The following is a 13893-nucleotide window of genomic DNA, read 5'->3' as shown; positions in this document are numbered from 1 at the left end:
CCTCCTTACACAGGCTCCTCATGGCCACCACTCCTCAGCTGGTTACTAGGTTCTAGTGATGCCCACTGAGGAGACGGTGCCTTTCTGTCCCTCATTCCACCCAGTTCTGTCCCTCCCTACACCCATTTACTCCCTTCCTTTCAATATTGCACTTCATAGGAACTGAAAGTAGAAACAGCAGCCTCTTTGCTAACAATGACAGCTTGCTCTAGAGTGGGAACTGTGGAACTTCTGAGCTTGCTTCTCCCGTGTGGAATCCCTACCAGTGTGTGATTTGAGGTGGGATTCTTGGTCTGCCATGCTTACTGGATGATAGATGCTGGCAGCCAGCCCTTGCAGTGGGAAATGTCTTCTAAACTGGAGACTGGGCAGAGGGACCCATCTTGATTGTATCCTCTAGCTTAGAACCCTAGTGTAGCTTCTACAAAATGACTTTGTTAGGGAGGGGGTATTAAAGGCTGAGTAGTCATAAACTTACCTTTCTTACTATTCTATTTTCTTAATTCCATTGGTGGAATATTTTTCATTTGCTGTATGACTGTAGGACAATTTCCAGAGATTTCAAATTTTTTTCTTTTATACTTTTCTCCAGTTAAATAGTTTCTTATTGGGAAGAAAATCTAGTGTCTTCACTCTGCTATTCAGGAAGTTGACCTTCTGTTGTTTCTTTGATTTGCTTCTGTTGGGAATAAAGATCCTTTGAATGCTTAGTGTGCATCAGTGAAAACACAGAATGGCTCTTTAGGCCTTATTTATAAATTTTTAGAGTGTCTAGAGATTATCCATCTAAAATTCATAGAATAAGTGTAAATTTTCTTTTTTTTTTCTAAGAGACATTTTGATTTGCTTGAACACAATAAATAAAGCAAGTACAAAGCCACAAGCCAGGTAATGCCAGTACAAAAGGTGCAATGAGGCATGGAGGGTCACAGAGCCATGAAACAAATGTCACAAGATTCTTAATAACTAAAGCACTTAGGAGTTTGTCTTTGGGCTCCAAAACAGAGCCTTGGCCTTTGGGGTGTCTGGTAAATCTGTGATCCATATAGTTATGTACCAAACACAACTGGGTTGCCCCTGAGCTCAACCCTCTGTGAGGTGCTAGGTACATAGTGGTGAGCTACGTCCCTTTCCTCTGCAGGTGAGAAATACCTGACACACACCCAAACACCATCACAGACCATGCCAATGCTAGGCATGAAACGAGTAGAGTGCTAGGAGAGTGTTCTGCAGTAATGGCATGGGCTACTCTAACCATTGTGGTCAAGAAAGGTTTCCTAAAGAAAATCCCATTTAGGCTGACCCTGAAGAAGCAGGAGTCAGCTATACAAACAGCTAAAACAGGGACATTCATCACAGAGAACACAGTATGTGTGAAACTCCAGTATGGTAAAGTGTTTTTCCGTGTTTTAGAGGTTGAAAGAAGCCCAGAAATCCATTCAAAGCATTCCATTCAAACTACTATAACAAAAATATCATTACTGGGTGGCTCATTTAAAGCTCTCTCTCACAACTCTAGAAGTTCTGCTTCCTAATATCACTTTAGTGGTAAGAATTTCAATTTTGGGATAGAATTTTCAATAAGAATTTTGGGAAGACAAAATTTAAGACCACAGCAATAAGAGAAAACAGAGATAAAGGGAAGGATTATACAATTTTTGGAAATTCCAATGTGTTGTTCTTAATTTAAAATCAAAGTTATTTTCATAAAAGCCCAGAACTGTTGCCTATAGGGGAGGAGCCAGATTGTAACAAGGATAATATAGTGCTGCCTAAAGGGAATGACTTTACTTAGAGTGGAAAAAGACTGCGCCCAAGGGTGTCATTGAAAATGACCGCAGTTTGGGCAGAGAGCAATTCAGAGACTGCATGTAGTTCTGTAATACTGTAGCAGCCAGCAAATCACAAAGCAGTAATTTTACAGAATCATAGAAAAAGGACAGGCAGGAAGACCTCTCCTAGAATCACAGTTGAACCTCAGAGTCATGAAGGCTGTGCATGAATGCTCAGCTGCATCTACACGGAAGCAGTCACAGCAACTCATAGACAGAAATTTTAAAAAATCAATCAGCAAAAGGTGAAGGCTTCACTAGCCCAACAGCTTCAGCACCAGTTCTGGCCACACTATGAACAACAATAAGCTGCTCTGACCCAGGGATACCCCCTAGAAAGCCAGGATTTAAAATAAAACCACACAAATCCTTGGCAATCTGGCATACCCTATACCTCACCCTCCTGGGAATGACTGGAAAGGGAAAGTCCAATCCCTAGAGGAGGATTTAAGGCAAAAACCTATACTCTGTGAGCTATGATAGCACCTAAAGCTATACAGCCAGTGACAGAGTCAAGTCAAACTGGCAGAGGGGATTTAAGCCCAAGCTTTCACTAATAAATGGCTTATGTTGATGTGAGAATGACATAAAATCAGACCAACACCACCCCCTCATCTGAGCAGGAACATCAGAGACTGCATCCTACAGGGGAAATAAACTTTACAGAGTAGTTCAGACAGGTCACTCACTACACAACCATGCAAACAACAGCATCATCAGTCCCCCAAGGTGGGGGAGGAGTCTGTTCCAAGATTGCTACAGTGTATTACCAGAAATGCCCAATTGTAAACAAAATCAGGAGAGGTAAAAATAAATAATGTGTGACGTACACAGGGGTTTAGGGGTGCCAAGATGCATTATAAAAACTGCTTTTAGAAACAGGCATGTAGCTAAGCCTACATTCTCAGCTACACTGGAGACAGGCAGGAGGATCATGAATTCAAAGTCAGCCTGGACAACTTAGCAAGACATTGTTCAAAGAATTTTTTTAAAAAGAAGTGGAAGGAGGAGGAGAGGAAGAGGGAGAAAAAGTAAGAAAAAAGGAAGAAAGGGAAAAGAAAGAAAGGAGAAACTGCTTTTGGAGAGACCCAGATATTGGACTTAACAGATTTCAAATCAACCATTTAAAAAATATCAAAGAATTAAAGGAAACCATGTCTGAAGAATTAAAGAACAGTATATGTATGTATGACAACAATATGTAATAAAATCTACTGTTAATAAAAAATTCAAACTATCCTCCTTTTAAACAAAAGATATAGACTATAAACCAGGAATGACAACACATTGCCTGTAATCCCAGCATTCTGGGAGGCTAAGACAGGAAGATTGAAAATTTGAGCTCAGACTGGGCAATTTAGCAGTTAAGCGATAACCTGTCTCAAAATTCACAAAAGTGCTGGGAATGTAGTTCAATGCAAAAACTCTAGGTTCAACCTCAAGTACTGGATAAAAGGAAGATAACAAACTATAAACAGAACCAAATGAAGATTCTAGAGTTGAAAAGAGCTATACTCAAATAATCAAAATGAAAAATAGAGCCAGGCATTGTGATACATGCCTATAATCCCAACACTTGGGAGACTGAGGCAGGAGGACTGCTGTGAGTTCAAGGCCATCCTGAGCTACAAAGCCAGTTCAAGGCCAGCCTGAACTGCACAGGGAAATCCTGTCTATAAAGAAAGAAAAAAAGAAAAATAGGAGAGTTCAGTAATATATTTGAGGTGGCAGAAGAGTAAGTTAGTGAACTTGAGGCTGGTAGTCAACATTATGTAATCTGAAGGAAAGAAAGAGAAAAGAATGAAGAAGTCAAAAGATGGTCTTCAAGACATATGGAACCTTCGAAGAGTCAGTCATCCATGACCAAATCTCCTTACCCACCCCTTCCAGGAAAGTTCTTTGTCTGCCCTTAAGAATTTGCTACATGGCTTGTTCCCCATTTGAGCCCCATTTAATCAATATTACCCAAGTGACTATATTTGCTTTACACTTATTATTTGACCATAGTTTTGTCCCAGCTCACACCCATCCTGTGACTTGCCATTGAATCAATATTATCTAAGCCACTGTACTTGTAATCTTGTTTGATTATAGTTCTATCCCACTTTAAACCCATCTCCCCTTGTGGCTTTGCTCAATAAACTCCTTTGAGAAGCGGGCTTGGTGGGCAACCCACTGTCTGGTCCCCCTCTATCCCTCTAAGGCAGAATCTTTCCTTTTTTCAATAAATTCTTTCTCTTAAAAAAACAAAAACAGAAAAACACAACATACATGTAATGAGAGCACCAGATGAAGAAAAGTGTTCGACCAAATGCTGACTAAATTCTTCTCAAACTTTATGAAAAAACTTTGATCAGCAGATCCAAGAAACTCAATGAACTACAAGAAAGGTAAACTCAAACCTACCCACACTGACTCCCAGTGAGACGATAGCTCACCAGAAACAGTGGGAAGGGGAAGGCAGTGGGCAGCACTGTCAAAATGTTGAAAGAAACTGATTTCTTTTATCACTTTTTTTGCCCATAATTCCCAAGGTTAAATCAATAGAATTGAATATTGTTTCATGTTAGCAAATTTACTTTTTCACTTTTGTAGAAACAAAAGTCTTCATTTTGAAGAGCTTAACCTTTTACGGGTTTGGACCATAAGTAATTATTAGGCAGAAAATCCCAACTTTTTTCAAATTTTTATTTTTATTAGTACATGTCTACAGTACATAATAATTACATTCATCATGGATATGTTGTGTTATTGTATATAACATCTTAATTTTTTTATATCTCTTCTTCCTCATTTCTTAGTTCCCTTTCCCTTTGCAAAAGATGTTTCCTCTTATGCTTTACTTTACTTTTTAATTATTTATGCTTATATGAATAAGAGAAAACTATGCAATATTTAAGCTTGTATGTGTGATTTATTTTATTTACCATTATGATCTCAAAGTATATCCATTTTCCTACAAATGACTCAATTTCGTTCTTCTCTATAGGAAAGTAATACTCCATTTTGTATAAATACCATATTTTCTTTATTTATTCTTCTGTTGATGGGCAAATAGGCTGCTTCCAGGATTTAAATGTTATGAGTTGTGCTGCTCTAAACATGATTATGCATAGATCACTGTAATCTGATATCTGAAGGTACCTAGAAAATGACCAGCTAGGTGAATGAAACTTCTATTTTAGTATTTTGAGAATTGTCCATACTGAGAGAATCCAAATTTTTGTAAAATTTTCCTTTTTCTCCAGTCACAGAACCATGAAGAATGAGTTTTTTCTGTATAAATATCTTATTACATATTAATATATGATATGTTAAATCATATACTAAATATGTCTTACACATTATAAATATTTTTGCATAGTACGTAGGCCTAAAATTGTGTGAAAATTATAAACCCATATTCTCTCAAGGAGTTTGAACACAGTAATAATTATATATGATTTTGATTTTTTTTCCCATAGATCTGCTAAAATACATTTTAGGAAAAGTATTGCTAGCATTATGGTGATAGTGATGATTTTCAAGGAACTCTTGTTAACATCTTATGTGTATTAATGTGTGATAAAACAATTTTAAAGTAGTTTAAGTGGAACTCTTTTTAAATAACTTCTTCAATTATGCTGTGGTTTTTCTAATATTATCTATCACTTGTTATTCACTGCTCTTGAAAAGCTTGATTAACAAACTAAGTATTTATAGTTTTGGGGTTTCACAAATTCTTATGTTTTTAGATAATGCTGTCCAATAGAATAACCATTAGCCACATTGGTTATTTACATTAAACAAAATAATATCAAAGCTGGGTATGGTGGCATATACCTGTAATTTCAACGTCTTGGAGGATGAGGCGAAGGATTGCAAGTTCAAGCCCAGTCTGGGCAACTGAATAACTTAGCAAGACCTCATTTCAAAATAAAAAGAAAAAAAATGGTTGGAGTGTAGCTTAGTGTGAAGACCCTGGACTTAGTCTCCAGTACTAAACAAACAAACAACTACAGAGTAGATCAGTTTCACCTGCACTTAAACTCTGATGAAGATTTAGGTCCCAAAACTAGCCTGGTAGCACTCTACTTTCTTATTTCACTGCATTCTTAAACTTCAGTTAGATTGCTATAGCTTGGATCTGGAATATGCACAAAAGCCCATGTGTTAAAAGGCTGGTTCCCAACTATTGAACTTCTCCACTATTGAGAGGTAGTGGGAATGTTAGGACCTAAGAGCCGGTGCAGCAGTGACAGACCCACGGCATGGTGTCACTATGTTTAAATTTAAGACAAAAAATGTTAATGTATGAGTTAGGGTTAGTTTTGTAAACTAAAACCTCAGTATTCAGATGTGATTGCCGTGTTGGCACTAAGTGATAAGTAAGTGGGTTTTGGGTTGCAGTTTAGGTATTGGGTCTCTAAAAGATTCAGCATCACTGGCCAAGTGAGAGGTTCTGAATTAGGGTTGTACCCTTGAAGGCAGTAGTGGAGCCTCAACCTCTTCTTTCTCTCCTTTGCTTCCTGGCTGTGCAGTAAATAGCCTTGCTCCCTCATGTGCTCCCCACCACCGTGTGCTGCCTTACCACAGACCCAAAAGCACTAGGGACAAGTTGTTATGGGCTAAGGCTTCCAAAACTTTAAACCAAAATGAACCTTTCCTCCTTAAATTGATTATCACCAGTATGTTGTCACACTAATGAAAAACTAATAGTGATTCTCTTGTGTAAGATAGTAAGCCTTTCTAATGTTTAGTTTTCTGTGTGCTAAATAAGGATAATAAAATCTAGTTTGTAAAGGCCTCTTGGTGAGTAACAAAATACAGATAGAACACAGTATGGCATTAACCATCCACTGTTAAGGTGATGAATCCCTGACCCACCCACACCAAAACAATGTTTGTTATTTTAAACTTCTAATTTTTTTGTTTTGTCTTTTTCCTTTTTATCGGTTCCGGGGATCGAACTCACGACTGCCTGCTTGCAAGGCAGGCGCTTATGCCGCTGAGCTAAACCTCCAGCCCCTAAGCTTCTAATTTGTAGGATAATATTTTATATAGTAATATATACCTAATACCATAACTGACCAGTGAAAAAGACCCACAGATATAGTAAAGATATAATTTGAAAAACAGTTAACTGACTTGACTGATAGGTTATGCACAAAACTTCCTATCTATAACTGGAGAATATTCATCCTTTTTACATGAAACTTGCACAAAATTCAATTATGGGGGGCTGAGGATTTAGCTCAGCGGCATAAGCACCTGCCTTGCAAGCAGGCGGTCGTGAGTTCGATCCCCGGTACCAGAAAACAAAACTGTAAATAAAACAAAATTCAATTATGTATTAGGCTTCAGAGAGCCAAAGCAGGAGGACTGAGAGCTCAAGGCCAGTCTAGGTTAACCTGTCTCAAAAAATAATATTAATCTTTTACTACAATTAAATTAGAATTAATAATATATATATTTTAAGTCCTTATAGGAAAAATTTAAATACTTCCAAGTAACTTAATCAAAAAAGAAACAAGAATAGAAATTGTAAAATGTAACTGAAAAATAAAAATACTAAATGCCAAAATGTATACAATGTCATTAATGAATAAATTTATAAGAAAAGGCATAAAACTTAAAAACATGAATACTCACAATGAATATAATTATTACATACTGAAAGCATGTGCTAGTAAAAATTTTATAAAAGATGAATTTGAAAAATTTAAATATCAAAGAAAAATATTCAGTTTTAGTTTGAAAAATAAAATTAAAGGCCAGCATCATTCATTATTAACAGGGATACAAAAATCCTTTAAAAAATAGCAAATAGGATCTTAGCTTTGCTTCCCTGCTTTTATTTTGTTGAGATACAGTCTTTCTATGCAATTCAGGCTAAATTTGAACTCCCAGTGATCCTTCTGCCTCAGCCTTCCAAGTACTGAAATTCCAGGTATATACCACCACACCCAGTCTTAGCTTTACCTATGAAGTGAAAAGTGAACATTTGTACCAACTATATATCATTTCAATTAATATACAAAATGCATTGACAATATCTGACACCATACTTGTTGAAAAAAATTCTTAACAAAGTAGGAATCCCAAATCAGACGAAGGATATCTACAAAAGCTATAGTAAACATTCTTAACTATAAAATACTGAAGACATTTTCTTCAAAATCAAGGATAAGTATGCCCATAGTCACTGTCTTCTCTTTAGCATTGTTCTGAAGATCCTAAATGGTAGTCAGGAAAAAAAATAATGAAAAGCAAAAGAATTGAAAAAAGTAGCAAAATCAACATTTCAGAATGATTACATAAAAGGATGATAAATAAGAAAATATAATAAGATCAATGGATTAAAAAAGTTCAGTATATAAGTCAATTGCAGTTCAATACACATGACAGCAAGCAAAACTACATTTAAAACAGGAAACAAAGCCATAGGCAATCTAGGCACAGATTTAACAAAACATGTGCAAGAACTGTATGCAGAAAATTATAAAACTTTATTATAAAAATTGAACAAAAATGGGCACAATGGTACACCCCTGTAATCCCTGCTATTCTTTGGGAGGCTGATGCAGGAGAATGGCAAGTTTGAGCCCAGCTTTTGCAAATTAGCTAGGCTTATCTCAGATAGGGGAGATGTAGCTCAGTTTGAAGACCCTCAGTTCAATTCCAGTACAAAAACAAAACAAACAAACCAAAAAACAAAAAAAAAAAATGTTTTTTTTAAACCTACATATCCCAGGAAGGAATGATTTACCTACTTGTGTCATTCACTGAGCCTTCCCCTTTATCACTGAGGCCACACCTTTTAGAGACTGAGTGCCAAACTGCAACCCAAAACCTGCTTATTTATCACAAAGTGCCAACACTGCAATAAAACCTGAATACTGAAGTCTTAGTTTAGAAAAAAATAACTCATACCTTAACATCTTTTGTCTTTAAAGAAAAATAGCAATAACACACGTCCCATAGGTTTGCCACAACTGCCCTATTTCATTGAGGTTATTCTAATGCTTACAAGGCCCTCTAACTGTTACTGATTTGGAATTCCCATGTTAAAATCAGTAAACTCAACCTCATACATGTAAGTTCCTCTGGCAAGGGCCAGAGTTTCTAACATGATGCTGTCTCCCTTTAAAGCCATGAGGTCTTACTGGATATGATATAATTTAAGGCAAATATCTGGTGATTCAGGAAAAACAAGACCATCATGTGGCTCTTTTCTGCTCAGACCTGTCACCCAGCACTGATTTTAGGAGGTAGAGTTTCACCGAACAGGAAGCATTGACAAGTGAATGGAATTTGGTTTGTGCTGTTGATAAGCTCTCTCTGGTTCAGACTGTATATGTTCAGTACCAGTTCCAATCCAGTCGAACCAGTGGGGATGATGAATCCACCTCGGGCCTGAGCTGGCATGCCACTGACATGCAGGGCAGTCAGTGCAGCCTTGTGGGAGAGGCTGATGGCCTGGAGTAAACCCAAGGAGGAGGGGTTCGGTAAGTCATCTCTAGAGGGAGGCAGCAAACAAGAAATCCATCCTCGACAAATGCCAGAGCAAAACGCAGGCAGAAATACTTACCAGTTCATCACCGCTCCCTTCCAGCACAACAGAAAAGGAGGAGCTTTGTATTCATGAGGACTTTTGTTTTTACTTTGACCTTTGTAAATATTAAGAAATAGTAACACAAAGCATGGAATGTATCAGTAGTGAACAGGCAGCCCTTATGCCATGGTGCTGGAGTCAGAGAGTCACTGTGATTCTACATTTCTACAGGGGAGTCTGGGACCTCCTTCTCAGGATATGCAGGCTGGTCCCACCTCTGTATCCTGGTCAAGGGTCTGCCACAACTTCCGTACTTATACAGGGAATGGCGAGAGAAATCAGAGGAGGAGGGGGCTAACGGGTGAGCAGGACTGGTATACAAACAAAGACATTATTAGCCAGGTGTAGTGGCTCACACCTGAAATCCCAGCAGTCTGGAACCTGAAGCATGAGGATTGCAAGTTTAAGCCCTGACAGGACAATGTAGCCACTTAAGAAGACCTTAGCTCAAAATAAAAATGTAAAAGGGCTGGAGTTGTCAATATAATATGTGTTTTCATTCCTGCTCTCACATAGCATGCTGGAACCTAAGTCATCAGTTCCTGTGAGAGGGAAGGAAAACAATATGATTGGACTTTAAATGAAAAATTAGCTCCAGTCTTTCTCATGTTTTCTTTTTTTAAATTTTTTACATATAATTCTCAATTCCATTTTTTCTCTCCTTGTTTGAAAGTTTTCTTCTCTATATCTCTTTTAATAATTTTACTCTATATACTATACTTAAATTAATAACTTTACATATAGAGTAATGTGAGGACTTGGGAACATTTGAACTTGGCACTCCCATTTGACCTTCATGCTATCCATTACCAGTTTTTCATCTCTGTATTCTTTAATACTAACTTACTGTCAGTTTTATCCCACTGTTTATTATGACTTGTTTATATTTTTCAAATTTAATACTTCTTATGTCTCAGATACATTTTCTAAGGTAATTTTGTTCTTCTTAAAGTGCATAATTTTTGCATTATTTTAGTATTTACCTTAATACTTACTAAATATTTCAGGCACCTTACATAGACAATGCTCCGTCTTGTTTCTTTATCTAAAAATGTCTTTACCACCATTCTTGAAAGATAGTTTTGCTGGCACACAATTGTAAGGTAACTTTCAGAATTTTGAAAATAAGCTAGGTGTGGTAGTATATAACTATAATCTCAGCATTTGGGAGGCAGAGGCAGGAGGATTGGAAGTTCAAGGCCAGGATATAATTACTATCTCCCAAAAAGAGAATTTTGAAAATACTCCATGGGCTTCTGGCTTTATTCATGATTTAGTGAAAGGCTGATTTAAAGCAAATTTCCATTCCTTTTAAGGTTGTTCTTTTAAAATCTTCTCATTTTGTACTTCGTGCTAAAAGATACTAGATCATTTCAATAAAATTTAAAAATTTTGTGTGTATGTGTGTGTGCTTCTTGCTTTTGAAATGTCAGCCAGGCATGGTGGTGCATGCCTGTAATCCTAGAGACTGAGGCAGGAGGATAGCAAGTTTAAACCAAGCCTGGAAAACTTAGCAAGACTGTGTCTTGGGGAGGAAGAGGGACAGTGGGGATGCAGCTTAGTCCAGGGCCCTAGGTCCAATCCCTAGTACTACAGGGAGGAGGGAGAGGGAGGGCGGAAGGGAGAAACAGGGAGGAGGAGAGGGAAGGGAGGAGAGAGAGAGGAGGAGCAGAGGAGATGAATTTAGTGCAGGTAAACCAGTTACAATACTTGTCTGGCTAAGACTTTACTTAACTAATTCTACTGTTTCTAAAGTCACTACACAGCTGAATTCTTAGGGTAACACCACATGCAGCTGTTTTTCTGCCCAGCACTCTGGCAGGCTAATGCAGGAAAATAGTTCAAGCCTAGCCTGAGCAACTTAGTGACTTACCAAGATCCTCTCTCAAAAGTAAGTGTTTCAAAGGGCTGGGAACACAGCTCACTGGGGAAGGCCTGGGCTCACTCCCCAGGACCACACACAGAATAAAAATAAAACCCGGTGCCCTTGGAGGTTCTGTATTTTCATGAAAGTGTGTGTATTAGGTCTCCTTTCAGTTGTCCTGCTTGTTACTCGTTTTTCTTTCTGTGCCTTATATCAGTTGGGAAAAATTGTCAGGCACTGGATTACAAATAATCTCTTCCTTCCTCCATTGTCTTGTCTGGACTCCGAAGGTGGCATGTTATCCTTCCTGCTCTGTCCTGTGTGTTTCTCCAGTCATCGTGCCTGTTTTTCTCTCGGCTTGCAGGCTGCACTTTGGGTAGCTGATTCAAACCTAGAACTTAGATCCTCTTAGCATACTCTCCAGATGAATGTAGCCATGTGTTACCCTTACTCAGTGAGTTCATTCTTTGAATGAATGCAGTTTTCCTTTTTGAAAGTTCTGTTTCATGCTTCTTCAAATATGCCAAGTCATGTTCTATAGCTTCTTGTCTCCTATTAATATTTTTGTGACTTTTAACTTTTTAAATATTTATTCTGAATTTTATATCTGTTAATCTAATATCTTGAGTCCTTAGAAGATGTTATTTCTTTAAACTTTCCCACATAATGGTTTGTTTCCCTCTTTGGTGGCTTTTTTGAGAGCTCTTCGGCGCTCTAGCTCCATGGCAGACTAGCAATCCAGTGAGAGGCACCTTCTTTCAGGCAAGGTTTCCCTTTGCTTTCTATTTCAAACCAGGGCGTCCTGTGGACCTGGGAGACGTCTGGGAGTCTAGTTCTTGTCGTGTTTGCTCAGGCAGCACTTGATGCTTCTGACTTAGATTTAACCTCCCCTTTCACATTGTTCCTTTGTCATCTGTTTTTTTCCTTTACAGTTTTATCTGTAAAGCAATTTTATATCCTACAGTCTATTTTGTAGTAGTATTTTCTGGCTAAAGTTTTGAGGCTCTATGAAACTTCTTCTGAGAATGTATCATTTTGTAGTAAATGGCTTGACTTACCTAAATTATGAAGTAAGAATTAGAAATTTAAGCGTAAATAGGCTTTCATAAGTATCAACCTTTGAACTTAAAAATTGGGGAAAATCTTGCTGTAACCCTGGGTATCCATCATGTCCAGCTTGGTGCCAGCTGGACACTGGTTTTTACGCTGCTGGGATTTACATGTCTGTAAGTAGGTACCTATTACAAGGAGTGCTCCTTACTGTTTTTAATCATCATGTTGCACTGAAGCTTTCCTCAGTATTAAGTATTCACATAACATATAAAGTGGCTCTTTTCTTTGGGAATAGCATAAAAATAGGAGAAGGGACACTGTTTCTGAGTAGTGGTAACATATTTGGTTTGAGAAGATAGTTTTATAATCTTTGTGTTTTTTAACACATTTGGCTTAAGTGTTATCCTTTTCATGCCAAAAAAGAATTGTTGGGGCTGGGGATTTAGCTCAGCGGCATAAGCACCTTCCTTGCAAGTGTGCGGTCATGAGTTTGATCCCTGGTACCGATAAAAACGAAAAAGACAAAAAAAAAAAAAAAAAAAAAGAATTCTTCATTTTTTTGCTAGCTATCCAAACACCTGCCTGTACAAATCCAAAAAGTATGTGCTTGAATCTAACCTCATTTGTCCTGACTCAACCATTTAGGAAGAAGACAATGGTATATTTCTAATGAAGGAGAGGAAATCACAACCTCTGTATTGATCCAAACTCTCCTCAAAGACCAAATGTGAATGCTTTTTTTTTACAGAGTCTGCCTTCTGGTGCAAGACGCTTATGGAATCTTTGGTGAGGTGCACTTGGAGGGTGCTGTTTTGAAGGACACAGAGTTGGAAGGGCATGTCTGCAGTCTGGTGGGCATGAAGGTCCTACAGAAGACCACCAGAGGAAGGTAAGAACACATTGGAAAGGCATCCAGTTTGCTACAGTGGTTGGCTTTTTTTTTATTAGTCTTTTATCTCTAATTAAATTTAAATACAGTAACCCAGGATCATCCACACTTTGCCTGTAAAACAAGGCCAAGGGTGGAGTAAGGCCTGTAAAATACCTCTAGGTCAAAACTATAATTGAATGACAAAAAGACCTGTGAAGATTAAGTGATTCATAACTATATTGAAATTAAGAAGTTAAAATGGAAATAAGAGACATGTATCTCCTAGACACTTGATAATTAAATGAAACATTAACTAATTATCAGCAGTCATTCCAATGAAAAACAGTATTATTCAGACTTCTCTTTCTTTCTTTCTCTTTCTCTCTTCCTGCCTTTCTCTCTTTTTTTCCTTTTTTCTTTCGAGACAACATCTCACTATGTAGTGCAGGCTGCCCTTGAACTCTCTTATGCAGCCCAGGCTGCCCTCAAACTCACAGCAACCCACCTGCCTTAGCCGCCCATGTACTGGGATTACAGGCATGCATCACCATACCTAGCCTCATTTAGACTTTAGTTTTTTTTTTTTTTAATTGCTTTGTTTCTAGAAAGTGAGATTTTAAAACAGTATTATTTATACCTTACCATTCCCAGTGGAAGTTTTGTTTTTTTTTTTTTTAAT

The 13893-nt window shown here is 37.7% G+C and overlaps 1 protein-coding gene across 8 annotated transcripts in view; it reads left to right on the top strand.

Annotated features, from left to right (window-relative positions):
• The window catches only part of Spidr (scaffold protein involved in DNA repair), a 398515-nt gene that overhangs the window by 315901 nt on the left and 68721 nt on the right, over positions 1–13893 (top strand). For all 8 annotated transcript variants that reach the window (XM_063258538.1, XM_063258540.1, XM_063258539.1 and 5 more), the window contains one exon: positions 13092–13232. In XM_063258538.1, the coding sequence (XP_063114608.1) occupies positions 13092–13232 (141 nt within the window). The remainder of the gene's footprint in view (positions 1–13091; positions 13233–13893) is intronic.

Source organism: Cavia porcellus, unplaced genomic scaffold, assembly GCF_034190915.1.
Source record: "Cavia porcellus strain 051 isolate PalLab524CR breed Dunkin Hartley unplaced genomic scaffold, mCavPor4.1 scaffold_11, whole genome shotgun sequence".
In the NCBI taxonomy this organism is placed as follows: domain Eukaryota; kingdom Metazoa; phylum Chordata; class Mammalia; order Rodentia; family Caviidae; genus Cavia; species Cavia porcellus.
This window is presented reverse-complemented; position numbering and strand designations above follow the sequence as displayed.